Raw genomic sequence first — 14,912 nt, 5'->3', positions numbered from 1 at the left:
AAGGCAATTAATTTAGCTTCATAGCTGCAATGAGGAGTAAGGTCACATACATACAAAACTTACCCCAATAAACAGGAAAGGAGGAACTGAAAAGCAAAGAAAATGCTTGTCCACTCAGTATACTGCATTGCCTAAAACAAATAAGCATATACAGTATATTACTCAAGGGAATATCAATGCAATTGTATTTGTAAACAGATAAGAGCAGTATTGTTATTAAAGCACACATCTTTACTGTCAGGAAATTTAGTTAGTTTAGTTTAGTTATCCTTTGAGGAAACATACATCTTAAAACTGAGCAACTGAAAGAGGAAAAGAGGACTCTTCTCTTCAGTCAGGGAATATCAAATGCCATATAATCACTAACTCTTCAGCGTGTCCATGATAACACCCCCCTCACTCACCAAGTACACAGGACTAAGCTAGGTGTGACGTTATTGTGAATTGGCAACTGTGTGGTCATGCAACACTGTACCCAAAATAAATTTATATAATTTGTATCACACAAATAGAGCTTTTATTTTTTGCTAATATTTGACCTCCGCTGAGATTTTTTTTATAATATAAAATGAAAAAAGACTGAAATGTTTTGGGAAAAAAAACAATATTTAAAAAAAAAAAAACATTAAATAAAATCAAATTTCTTCATAAATTTAGGCCAAAATGTAGTCTGCCACATCTTTTTGGTAAAAAAAAAAAAAAAATCCCAATAACTATGATATATATTTGAAAATTGATCAATCCTGATGTACTGGCGGACTCTCATTTCTGAGGCCCCAAAATGCCAGGACAGTACAAATACCCCCCAAATAACACCCCTTTTTGGAAAGTAGACAGCATTTAGTAAGAGGCATGGTGAGTTTTTTTGTCTAAATTTTTTTTGAAAATGAAAAAATAGGATTTTTATAACAGCTTACCTGTAAAATCCTTTTCTTTGAAGTACATCACGGGACACAGAGCCATAGTAATTACTATGTGGGTTATAGGCCACCTTCAGATGATGGACACTGGCACACCCTAAGACAGGAAGTCCACTCCCTATATACCCCTCGCACTACTGGTAGTACCTCAGTTTTTGTAGCAAAGCAATTCACATGTCCAGAAAAAAGGGAGGGACCTCTGTGTCCCGTGATGTACTTCAAAGAAAAGGATTTTACAGGTAAGCAGTTATAAAAATCCTATTTTCTTAATTGTACATCACAGGACACAGAGCCATAGTAATTACTATGTGGGATGTCCCAGAGCAATGCCAACTGAAGGAAGGGAGACACAACAAAATTAGGGCACCATGAGATTAGAGGATTTAAACTGCAGCTTGCAGCACACTGCCCCCAAAGGCAATATTCTCATGATTTTTTACATCTACCTGATAAAATCTGATAAATGTATGGACTGAAGACCAAGTTGCGGGCCTTGCAGATTTGAGCCATGGAGGCTTTGTGATGCACTGCCCACGAAGCACTAACAGCCCTTGTGGATTGCGCGTTGATTTGAAAAGGTGGAAACTTCCTCTTTAAACCATAAGCTTGAACAATTACTTCTCAAATCCATTTAGAAAATAGTATATTTAGATGCTGCCTGTCCTCTTTTAGGACCTTCATGCAATACAAACAAAACATCAGTTTTTCGAATCTGAGCAGTCGCCTTCAAGTAGACTTTGACTGCTCTCATTACATCAAGAGAATGTAGTGACGTTTCTTCCGTAGAACCGGGTTCTGGAAAAAATGAAGGTAGAACAATTTCCTGGTTTAAATGAAAACTTGACACTACCTTCGGTAGAAAGTTAGGACGAGGACGCAATACCACCCTATCGTTGTGAATAATTAAATATGGTTCTTTACAAGAAAGAGCAGCCAACTCTGATACCCTTCTTGCAGAAGATATGGCTACCGGAAAAACTAGTGTCCTTGTCAAAAGGACCAAGGAAATATGTCGTATCGCCTCAAAAGGCTGTTTCTGTAATACTGACAGAACTAAATTCAAATCCCAAGGGTTCAGGGGTGACCTAACCGGGGGATTAAGCCGCGCTACCCCCTGCTACGAACCAAAGAATGCGAAGCAAGTGGTCGCTGAAATAATACTGATAAGGCCGAGACCTGTCCTTTGATAGTACTCAAGGCCAGCTTCATTTCTAACCCCATTTGCAGAAAGTCAAGGAGTCTACCTATGACATACTTCCTGGGATGCCATCCCTTGGATTCCCACCAGGAGACATATGCCTTCCAGACTCTATAATATATGATTCTTGAGGCCGGCTTCCTTGCAGTAACCAAGGTAGATACCACTGAACCTGACAGCCCACGCTTCTTTAGAATGTGGGTCTTAATAGCCAAACCGTTAAATTTAGCGTTTGTAAGGTAGGATGGAATACCGGACCTTGCAAAAGAAGGTCTGGACATGGTGGTAGGGTCCATGGGTCCCCTGCCGCCATCTTTATGATCTCTGTAAACCAAGATCTCCTGGGCCACAAGAATCATCGACTTCCCTTCCTGCTTGATTCTGCAAAGAAGTTGTGGAAGCAGCAGAACAGGAGGAAATGCATAAATCAGTGAAAACTGATTCCACGGGAGTACCAAGGCATCTGTTCCGCAAGCTAGCAGATCTTTTCTTCTTGACACAAAGTTGTCGATCTTTTAGTCGAACCTGGACGCAAACAGATCTACGTCCGGAATCCCCCATCTTTGACATATTGTCAGGAAGATATCGAGGTGAAGAGACCATTCTCCCGGGCACAACTGTTGGCGACTCAAGTAATCCGCCTGCCAATTCTCTATTTCTGGAATGAAGACTGCCGACAGGCAAGGTACATTGTTTTCTGCCCAAGTTAGGATACGATTCACCTCTCTCTGGGCCGCACGACTTCTCGTGCTCCCTTGGTGATTGATATAGGCCACAGCTGTGGCATTGTCAGATTGGATCCAGACAGGACAAGTCCATAATCTGGACGTCCAGGCCCTCAGGGCAAAGCACACTGCCCGAATCTCTAGAATATTGATGGGCAAGGTCATTTCTGACCTGGACCATTTCCCTTGGACAGTCGCCTCTTCCAGGACAGCTCCCCAACCCAAAAGGCTGGCATCTGTTGTTACCACCAGGTAACTGGTAGGAAGGATTTTCCTTTTTTTATAATTTTTTTTACATACAGGTGCATCTCATAAAATTGGAATATCATCAAATAAAGTTTATTTCAGTAATCCAATTAAAAAAGAGAAACTCATATTTTATATACGTGTAGTGCTACCCCCGTGGGAGCCGCTTAAGTTTGTTCAGACCATTATTCTGCCTCTCAACCCCAATAACAGTCTCAGCCCTCTCTGGCACACCTGGCAATAGTGTAAATGCATGGACCAATGAGAAACACACACGTTATGATGAAACACAGAAATAACAAACAGTAACAATAGATCTTCAAGTAATGCAATTGGAGAGTAATAACTTAGATTAAGAGCAATATAGCTCAATACTATATTCAGGCTGCTTTCAGGGTATTCAAAACCCGAGAATAACACCAAGAGCAGAGGCAAACACTTCAATACCTATAAATCACAATATGGCAATCTGTACCAGATTGGTTACCTTTACTCGGGTTGGCTCTTTGAGTCGAGGCAGGAGGAGAGCAGAGGAATGACCCTCTTTATGTCAGACCTCTCTCTCTTCTATCCCCTGACACCACAGGCCCAATGACAAACACTGCATTAAATTCACTATTTAATGGCTTAACTTTCCAGATAAACTATCCTGCACATTCACTGCATATACAGAGCCCTGAGTATGTGTGTACAGGCCCATATGGCACTAGTAGTTTCAGTCCCTTTGAAGAAAGATGAGGCTTTGTATCTTCAGCTAGCCACTCTCGTTGGTGTACTTAAACCCCTGAATAGCAGGGCTAAAACAACACAACTGGCCCGGATTATCAAGTAAAGAATTCAGGATCTTCTTCAGCAAGGTGAAAGGAAAATGGCATCTATATATAGTGTCTCTGTATCTGAACGGCCTTGTTTCCTGCGGCACTACAGGTGTCAGCAAGGTGACTAAGAGCAATGATGTCTGTAAACAGTGTCCATACAACTCTGTGTGCAGTGTCCTTGTTTCCTGCAAATGGGCAAAAGCCCTCTCACCCAATCGTGCGGTCAAGGCCCAAATGAACGTCCTGGAACAGACAGGCTCTTCTAGTAACCCGACTCGTCACCTCACAACACTGAAACGCTTCACACCGTCGGTGCAGGTGCATCTGGATATGCACCTGGGATCCCCCTCTCACAGGCTGGGTGTCCCAACTGGCTGCGGATGCCTAAAATCAAGCGGTGGACTGACCTGGGAGGCAGACCCTCTCCCCTACGTCTAATCTCTTCCTCTCCCTCATGTAGTCTTAATCCCCTCAGATAAGCAAGATGGAGTCTTTCTTTTCTGGCTTCCTAGAGCAGGCTGGCTCTTGTATTTCTGTCCCAATAGAAAGCTATCGGGCCGTTTTAGATGGGGACTACACATTCAAGAATCCTTTGCAGCAGCTGCTTGTTAAAGTCCTTCTGGTTTGCTCCTGTAATTGTTCCTGTCATTAGCTCTCCTCTTCTGCAGATAGGGACAAAGGGGAGTATGCAGAATGAGCAGTCCTGTGTGTCTGTGGATCTCTGAGGGGAAAAAAAAGAGGGGGGAAATATCCCTCTCAGAAACTGACAGGCACTTTTCTCCCTCACAGAAGAATCTTGGCCAGCTTGTCCAGGCAGCGGGATATGCAGGGCACCCACTACATATAGATGCGTTACATAGAGTGATATATTTCGAACATTTCTTTCTTTTAATTGTGATGATTATGGCTTATAGCTAGTGAAAACCCCAAATTCAGTATCTCAGAAAATTTTAATATTACATAAGATCAATAAAAAAAAGGATTTTTAATAATACAGTTTAATATGCACTCAATACTTGGTCAAGGCTGCTCTTGCATGAATTACTGCATCAATGTGGCATGGCATGGAGGTGATCAGCCTGTGGCACTGCTGAGGTGTTATGGAAGCCCAGGTTGCTTTGATATCGGTCTTCAGCTTGCCTGTATTGTTGGGTCTGGTGTCTTTCTTCTTCCTCTTGACAATACCCCACAGATTCTCTATGGGGTTTAGGTCAGACGAGTTTGCTGGCCAATCAAGCGCAGTGAAACCATGATCATTAAACCAGGTATTGGTACTTTTGTCCGTGTGGGCAGGTGCAAAGTCCTGCTGGAAAATGAAATCAGCATCTCCATGAAGCAGGTCAGCAGAGGGAAGCATGAAATATATATTGTGTGTAACGCATCTATATAAAATATATGAGTTTTACTTTTTGAACTGAATTACTGAAATAAATTAACTTTTTGATGATATTCAAATTTTATGAGATGCACCTGTACTGTCACCAGTGCAATACAGCATCTGGTGGGGCTGTGACTGGTGTGGCGGTGATCAGGGATCCTATGGACTAACTGTCAAAAGTTACAAATTTGTGTGATAAGCTGCTGCCCCCACTTAAACCTACTGCCAAAGCAGATGTCAGAATTAGATAGAAAACAAAAATTGTAAGAATGGGTGTGGCGCTTCTAATGAGATAAAGTTAATTTTTGTGCAAATAGGTGTCAAAACAAAAGTAAATATTACCATATAAATGTGCAAAAATGTAATGTATATATATATAAAAATCATCTGGCATCAAATACAATTCATGTGCAAATAAGCAAAAAATAGTGCAAATAAACCAGTGTTAACCTAGGGTCAACATACCATATAATGCATAAATACATTCTAAAAAATTCCACAGTGCTCACATATCCAAACAAAATTCATATACATATATAGAAGTTCCACATGCATATATACACTGAGCAAAATTATAAACGCAACACTTTTGTGTTTGTCCCTATTTATCATAAGATGAATTCAAAGATCTACGACTTTTTCTATGTACACAAAAGGCCTATTTATTTCAAATATTGTTCACAAATCTGTCTAAATCTGTGTTAGTGAGCACTTCTCCTTTGCTGAGATAATCCATGCACCTCACAGGTGTGGCATATCAAGATGGTGATTAGACAGCATGGTTATTGCACAGGTGTGCCTTAGGCTGGCCACAATAAAAGGCCACCCTAAAATGTGCAGTTTTACTGTACTGGGGGGGGGTCCGAAAACCAGTCAGTATCTGGTGTGACCACCATTTTCCTCACGCAGTGCAGCACCATCTCCTTCACATAGAGTTGATCGGGTTGTTGATTGTGGCCTGTGGAATGTTGGTCCATTCCTCTTCAATGGCTGTGCAACGTTGCTGGATATTGGCAGGAACTGGAACATGCTGTCGTATACAGCGCTCCAGAGCATCTCAAACATGCTCAGTGTGTGTCATGTCCAGTGAATATGCTGGCCATGCAAGAACTGGGATGTTTTCAGCTTCCAGGAATTGTGTACAGATCGTTGCAACATGGGGTCGTGCATTATCATGCTGCAACATGAGGTGATGGTCGTGGATGAATGGCACAACAATGGGCCTCAGGATCTCGTCACGATATCTCTGTGCATTCAAAATGCCATCAATAAAATGCACCTGTGTTCATTGTCCATTGCATATGCCTGCCCATACCATAACCCCACCGCCACCATGGACCACTCAATCCACAACGTTGACATCACCAAAACGCTCACCCTCACAATGCCATAGACGCTGTCTGACATCTGCCCTGTACAGTGGAAACCATCTGTAAAAAGAACACGTCTCCAAAGTGCCAGATGCCATCGAATGTGAGCATTTGCCCACTCAAATTGGTTGCAACTATGAACTGCAGTCAGGTCCCACGTGTGGGTACACGTGGTCTGGGTTTGTGAGGCCGGTTGGATGTACTGCCAAATTCTCTGAAACGCCTTTGGAGACGGCTTATGGTAGAGAAATGAACATTCAATTCAAGGGCAACAGCTCTGGTGGCCATTCCTGCAGTCAGCATGCCAATTGCACGTGCCCTCAAAACTTGCGACCTCTGTGGCATTGTACTGTGTGATAAAACTGCACATTTTAGAGTGGCCTTTTATTCTATGCATTAAGGTGAAAAACCTTTTGTGCCGCACCCCCCCAGACCACACCTTTTTCTTACCTGAGCCCAATGTTTCAGAAACGGGGACAAGCAGAGCAGCTCCAGCCGCTGTCTCAGGTCCTCAATGGATAGATTGATAGCAGCACTAGCCATTGGCTCCCGATGCTGTCAATCAAATCCAGTGACACAGGAGCCTGGGGGGCGGGGCCGAGTCCTGCTGTCTGTGTCAATGGACGCAGCAGCAGGACTTGGGAGTGCACCTGCAGGAGTGCCCCCATAGAATGCAGCTCTCCGTGGGGGCACTCGAGAAGAGGAGGAGCCAGGAGCGTCACGGGGGGACCCCAGGAGAGGAGGATCGGGGCCGCTCTGTGCAAAACCCTTGCACAGAGGAGGTAAGTATGACATGTTTGTTATTAAAAAAAAAAAACAAACATTTACAATCACTTTAAAGGATAAATTAATACCCTATGGAGACACCAGAGAATATAAAGAAAGAGAGAAGACCCTTCAAGAAGGGGTACAGAAGTATGATAAAGTGATTCAATTTAAAAACAAAATAAATTTCAGAGAGATGTCCTGGACTACAAGAACCAGAAAGTACATAGATGGCAGGCGGATGATGAATATGAATCAGAAGAAACACCTGATGCCATAATGTCTAACATCTCCAGAGAAACTTCCATGGATAGGGATGAAGCCGATGAGGAATGGACTGTGGTAGGACCTCCCACTCAGAGGAAACTCAGACCAGCTCAGAGGGAACCTACTGTCAGGACCTCAACACAACCAAACAGTACACATACATATAGTTACATAGTAGGTGAGGTTGAAAAAAGACACAAGTCCATCAAGTCCAACCTATGTGTGCGATTATATGTCAGTATTACATTGTATATCCCTGTATGTTGCGGTCATTCAGGCACTTATCTAATAGTTTCTTGAAACTATCAATGCCCCCCCCCCCCCGCGCTGAGACCACCGCCTGTGGAAGGAAATTCCACATCCTTGCCACTCTTACAGTAAAGAACCCTCTACGTGGTTTAAGGTTAAACCTTTTTTGTGGGGTCACCAGTACGGTATTTGCATATTGAAATCATATCCCCTCTCAAGCGTCTCTTCTCCAGAGAGAATAAGTTCAGTGCTCGCAACCTTTCCTCATAACTAATATCCTCCAGACCCTTTATTAGCTTTGTTGCCCTTCTTTGTACTCGCTTCATTTCCAGTACATCCTTCCTGAGGACTGGTGCCCAGAACTGGACAGCATACTCCAGGTGCGGCCAGACCAGAGTCTTGTAGAGCGGGAGAATTATCATTTTATCCCTGGAGTTGATCCCCTTTTTAATGCATGCCAATATTCTGTTTGCTTTGTTAGCAGCAGCTTGGCATTGCATGCCATTGCTGAGCCTATCATCTACTAGGACCCCCAGGTCGTTTTCTATCCTAGATTCCCCCAGAGGTTCTCCCCCCAGTGTATAGATTGCATTCATATTTTTGCCACCCAAATGCATTATTTTACATTTTTCTACATTGAACCTCATTTGCTATGTAGTTGCCCACCCCATTATTTGTTAAGATCTTTTTGCAAGGTTTCCATATCCTGCAGAGAAGTTATTGCCCTGCTTAGCTTAGTATCGTCCACAAATACAGAGATTGCACTGTTTACCCCATCCTCCAGGTCGTTTATGAACAAATTAAATAGGATTGGTCCCAGCACAGAACCCCCACTACCCACCCCTGACCATTCTGAGTACTCCCCATTTATCACCACCCTCTGAGCTCGCCCTTGTAGCCAGTTTTCAATCAATGTACTCACCATATGGTCCATGCCAACGGACCTTATTTTGTACAGTAAACGTTTATGGGGAACTGTGTCAAATGCTTTTACAAAATCCAGATACACCACGTCTATGGGCCTTCCTTTATCTAGCTGGCAACTCACCTCCTCATAGAAGGTTAGTAGATTGGTTTGGCAAGAACGATTCTTTGTGAATCCATGCTGATTACTGCTAATGATACCGTTCTCATTACTAAAATCTTGTATATAGTCCCTTATCGTCCCCTCCAAGATTTTACATACTATTGATGTTAGGCTAACTGGTCTGTAATTCCCAGGGATGTGTTTTGGGCCCTTTTTAAATATTGGTGCTACATTGGCTTTTCTCCAATCAGCTGGTACCATTCCAGTCGGTAGACTGTCAGTAAAAATTAGGAACAATGGTCTGGCAATTACTTTACTGAGTTCCCTAAGTACCCTCGGGTGCAAGCCACCTGGTCACCTGGCAGAATACCTGGCCACCCCAGAGACCCCATTACCAAACACCAAGAGAAGTTACATGGGAACAACAGAGAGACAACTGGTGGAATGGACCGGAAATTCTACACAGACACCGTGGATGGGAAGAAGGAAACGGACCAAGGGCAAACGAGGGGGAGGCAAAGAAAAAGAAGGAGAATACTAGGAGCAGGGATTTTTAGTCAGGAGGAAATGAAAATTTTAGACCCGGGGCTCAAATATTCCCCAGACAAAAACCTAGATAAGTTTGAGGTCTATATCGACCTACAGAAGTTCGTTAGAAATTTGAATATCAAAGAATTTTTTTCATTTAAGAAAACAAATGCAGCCACCCCAACACAAACAATATACAAACATACTAAGTTTTAATCCAAAAAACCCAGGAGATGATAACCTATAAGTGTTCAAGAAAATGGTAGAGGAGGCTATAAAATTAAGAATTCATAAATCTAAAGAGAATGATGTTTGGAATACTGTTCGGGATATAGAAAATAAAGTAAAGAGGACACATACAAAAAGCTGAGCCATAATCCAAGAAAGAAATATGAGAAAAAACTAAAAGCCTATGTTAATAAGGGGAAAGACAAAGGCATTCTGAATAAGGAGGAGGTCAAATATCTGGTACCAGAGGCAGCAAAAATACCAGTCATATACTACCTACCCAAGGTCCACAAGAACCAAGATAAACCACCGGGGAGACCGATTGTTAGTGGTATTAACTACCTTTTCTCAAGACTGGGAGAATATCCGAATGAATATTTACAACTGCTGATACCTAAAGGAAAATCATATCTAAGACAGCAAACAACTCATCTCAGAAATTAAGGATATACAGATAACAGATGAAGATTTTTTGGTCATCATCAATGTGAATTCATTATATATGAATATAGTACAGAAGGATGGCCTAAAAAAAGTGCAGAATGGGCACTACATAAATTTACAGATTTAAAACAAGAACAGATAGGATTTCTAGTAGAAGGTTTGGAAATGGCTATGAACAGTAACTACTTCTGGTACAACCAAAGACCATTATGTCCAAACAAAAGGAGTCACGATGGGAGCAAAGTATGCGCCAAGCGTGGCTACTAATTTATTTATGAATAAATGGGAAGAGGAACAAATTTACAGTGGAGAGAGACCGAACCTCATTTTTTATAGACATTATATTGACAATATTGTCATTATCTAGAGGGGTACTGTGACATCTTTGGAGAGATTTTTTGAGGATATTCATTCCAATCAGTATGGGATCTCCTTTTCAGGAAGTTAGAGACAAGATAACATTGACTATCTAGATTTACCAATATATAAAGACGGGAGCAGACTGGGCACAAGGACTTTCTTCAAATAGACTGATCGCAATAGGTATATCCCTACCAGGAGCTGCCACCACCTAAAGTCGTTAGGAAATGTCCCTAAAGGACAACTCAGGAGGATTCGGAGGAATTGCTGCAATGAAAAAGATTTTGAAGAAAAATCAGAAGTCCTGATCAAGAGGTTTACAGATAAAGGATACAAAAGAAGGGAATTGGAAGGACTAAAGAAGAAAACTTTAAATATGAATAGGGAATCACTTTTAAAAGACAAACAAGGAAAGGAATACAAGAATACTGAATTTGCCTTCCTTACTGGTTTCAACTGACAAAATAAGAAAATAGAAAGCATAGTGAGAAAATACTGGCCCATTATGAAGTTCGACAGAACATTAAAGAAATTACTTCCACAAGGACCCAACTTCATTTATAGGCGGGCATCCACGCTGAGCAAAAAATTGGTACATATTGCCCCTGACCCACCAAACAATATTAGTCTGTTCCTCAACTTAAAGGGTTTCTTTAGATGCCAGAAATGCCTACCATGTAGCAAGAGCAAAAACCCTAAGAAGAAGGAATCATTCAGTTCCACTGCAACGGGTGGGGAATGTAAGATAAAATAACTGATAACATGTACAAGTACCCATGTCACTTATGTGATTGAATGTCCATGCCAATATCAATATGTTGGGAGGACCACAAGATCACTATATGTGAGAATTAGGGAACACATTAATAATATCAAAAAAGGTTTCACCAGGCACAGTCTATCAAGACATTTTAGAGAAGCCCATAACAAAGACCCTTCCCTTATGGCTTTCTATGGTATAGATTTAGTAAAAGGACACTGGCGTGGAGACAATAAAAAGATAAGCCACCACCTAAATGAAACCAAATAGATCTTTATACTGAATTCTCTCCAGCCAGAAGGTTTAAATATTGACATCAATTGTTTTAGTATGTACCCTGGTTTATCTGTTAAGGGTATAGAATACATAGACCTATTTCTATATACCTTTCCTTTTTTCAACTTTTTTATTTGAGGTCTCATGCCAATAACAGATAATAAAATAATATATGTGTTTTATTACCAGCCCTTACTAATCCCCTCTTCCCTCTTTTGAGACCTGTCCCTGTTGATAACTAATTAGTATAAACATCCTTGGATACCAGGCACCATTCCTGCTAATCCAGAATAGATTTTGTCCTCCTGCATTAATATTATGTCCCATTAAAACTATTTGCCATACATTTAAAGTAGGCCCCTGCTATTTTATTCAATTATTTTAGCATGTTTATTATCAATTTCTATTTTTTTTTATCATTCCCCCCCTTTTTCTTTTATTTTTTGCGTGATTTTTTTATAAGTGATGTTTTTAATAAATGGTTTAGACAGTGTTTTTTAAGCTGAGCGTGTACACAGTTTGCGATAACCTGAGAGCCCCCAGACACATATATATATATATATATATATATATATATATATAGTGCATCCTGAGTTGTGGATATGTATTGGAGCACAAAGATGGCCACCTGGGCATATGGCTCTAGTGTATGCTTTTAGCTGGCCTTTAGCCGGTCCTTTACTTGAGTACCAAGATGGCATAGGTCATATGTCTCCAGGTTGCCAGGTTGGTGTAGTAAGATGGCGCTGCTTCTGATGATGTCTTGATGAAACGTGCAAGGCTAAGCTTAAATCGTCATTATTTCACATCCGGTTTGGGTCCGTAAAGCGCAGCGAGCTGCGGACTTCCTGTTTTCAATGCTTGATGTCTTTTACCTGCAGTAAGTGCAATAATTTATCTTCCAATAAATGGTTTACGGAATTACGCTACGGAGGCTTTTTGTTATCCCTACATGGTACCACTGTGACAAAGCACTCTAAGGAGAGCGAGGCAACCGCTGGGAGACCTATATATAACTGTGAGTGCGCGCTACGCCTTGAGTGGGGAGATTCAGCTGGTGAGTGTAGTCAGATTTAAAGGCTTTATGGTTTTTAAATCCTGTTTTTCACCAGTGGACTTCATATTAACTATATATATTTTTTCATTTATTTATGCATGTGGAACTTCTATATATGTGTATGAATTTTGTTTGGATATGTGAGCACTGTGGAATTTTTTAGAATTTATTTATGCATTATATGGTAGGTTTACGTTAAGTTAACACTGGTTCACTTGCACAGTTTTTTTTTGTTTTTTGCTTATATGCGCATGAATAATATTTCATGCCATAGGATTTTTATTTATACATTGCGTTTTTGCACATTATATGGTAATATTTACCTTTGTTTTGACACCTATTTGCACAAAAAAAACAACAAAAAATGTATTTTCTTCTTCATTTTTTAAACATTTGTTTTTCTTTATGGGGGGGGGGGGGTTGATCAGGGATTTTTTCTTTTGTACACAGTTATTGGGTCTACCATTCATGAACACCCTGCTTATAGTTGTGATCTGTGATTGGTTAAGCTAATCACATGGTAAAGGTAGCCAGTTAACTTGTGATTGCTTTGGGACAATCACAGATCACAACAGTAAGCAAGCTGTTCATGAATGGAAAGCCATTCATGACAGGTTGTTTACATTGCTATCATGTGATCACTATGACCAATCATTGTGATCACGCTACCTGGTTACCGTTAATAGTAATCACAGGCGGAGCAGGGAAGAGGCACAATCACGTATATACTGTATACACACATGGCTGAGCCTGCACGTGCCGTCGCAAATGTACTGTGGCAGGGCAGCAAGTGGTTAAGTAATTTTACTACTGCATTTAAAAATAAATGTATCACCTTTTTAACAAATGTGTCAGTGTTTCTATCACTTTGAAGTTCAGCTTTAACTTGTGGATAGTTTGAACAAGCCGAATATTTTGCCATGTAAATCTTTTTGCTAAACTACTTAAACTCTGCCCACTCTTCTATCTCAACAGACACTAATTTTTCTCTAGTCCAAGAAAAAAAAACAGTTTTGAATTTCTGACAGTATATTATTGCACTTATTGAACAGATAAACCAAAATGCTTTTAATGGTTTATTTAACTGACCAAAAAGGTAGCAAATAAAAAATGTTCATTGTTTGAATTTACAGACACGTTAGGCACATGCAAGAGCATCAGCATCCATCATCGTAGCATAGAGTGTAAAAATAAGCCCACATATTCACAAGGCCACAACTTACTTTGTCAAATTCTCCAGTCCATACAGTGAGAAGCAATGTTGGCAAAATCATGAAACTGGCATTGTAAAAAATGACTCCGTATTTTCCCAATTCCTGTAACATTACACAAAAAAAAAAAAAAAAAAAAGGGTATTAGAACTAAAAAGTAAAATGAAATTTTTAGACTTTAATTGGACAGAGTGTCTGTCATATGTTTTACTGCTGTGGTTAATGGAAGGAAGATTCCCTTTCACTTCCTGTAATGGTGACCAGACAGGGAGTGAGGGGAAATCTCCTCAATGGGAACACAGACAGAAATTAAACACTGGTGGTCATTCCAAACTTTGCTCACTCTATCCAAAGCATTAATGTTGTTTGGACTTTCACTTTTAAACTATATCTAATGTACTGAAAAAATGGAAAAAGTATAATTAATTAAATAACAATTTCCAGTCTTCTGTTACAAATATTTGAGAAGAGATGATATAGGGATATAATCAATGTACTGTATATAAATGGCCCCTATTAAAGACATGATTAAAAACAGATTGCTAGTTACCTTTCTGTGATGCTGATTCTCTTGCTTCAAATCTAGAACAAGTATTAAAGCTTTGCAGGGCAAAACAGCAGATCTACTTTAAAAGATGAATTCCAGGTATGGATATTTTATACATACAGTGCATCCGGAAAGTATTCACAGCGCTCCTGTTTTTCCACATTTTATGTTACAGCCTTTTTCCAAAATGTATTAAATTCATTATTTTCCTCAAATTTCTACAAACAATACCCCATAATGACAACATGAAAGAAGTTTGTTTGAAAACCTTGCAAATTCTTTTAAAAATAAGCAAAAACAAAAATCACATGTACATAAGTATTTACAGCCTTTGTCATGACAATCAAAATTGAGCTCAGGTACATTCTGTTTCCACTGATCATCCTTGAGATGTTTCTACAACTTGATTGGAGTCCACCTGTGGTAAATTCAGTTGATTGGACATGATTTGGAAAGTCACACACCTGTCTATATAAGGCCCCACAGTTACAAGTGCATGTCAGAGCACAAACCATGCCATGAAGTCCAAGGAATTGTC

At 40.4% G+C, this 14,912-nt stretch overlaps 1 protein-coding gene across 1 annotated transcript in view; it reads right to left on the bottom strand.

Moving 5' to 3' along the window:
* Positions 1-14,912, bottom strand: part of SLC35D2 (solute carrier family 35 member D2) — a 184,851-nt gene that overhangs the window by 72,244 nt on the left and 97,695 nt on the right. Inside the window, exons 8-9 of the mRNA XM_073633125.1 lie at positions 13,840-13,932; positions 64-131 (exon numbers count right to left, since the gene is read on the bottom strand). Coding sequence (XP_073489226.1) covers positions 64-131; positions 13,840-13,932 — 161 coding nt within the window. The remainder of the gene's footprint in view (positions 1-63; positions 132-13,839; positions 13,933-14,912) is intronic.

The sequence above is a fragment of the Aquarana catesbeiana genome, linkage group LG01 (assembly GCF_042186555.1).
Source record: "Aquarana catesbeiana isolate 2022-GZ linkage group LG01, ASM4218655v1, whole genome shotgun sequence".
Classification (NCBI taxonomy): Eukaryota; Metazoa; Chordata; class Amphibia; order Anura; family Ranidae; genus Aquarana; species Aquarana catesbeiana.
The sequence above is the reverse complement of the archived record's forward strand: the minus strand, read 5'-3'. Positions and strand labels throughout refer to the sequence as shown.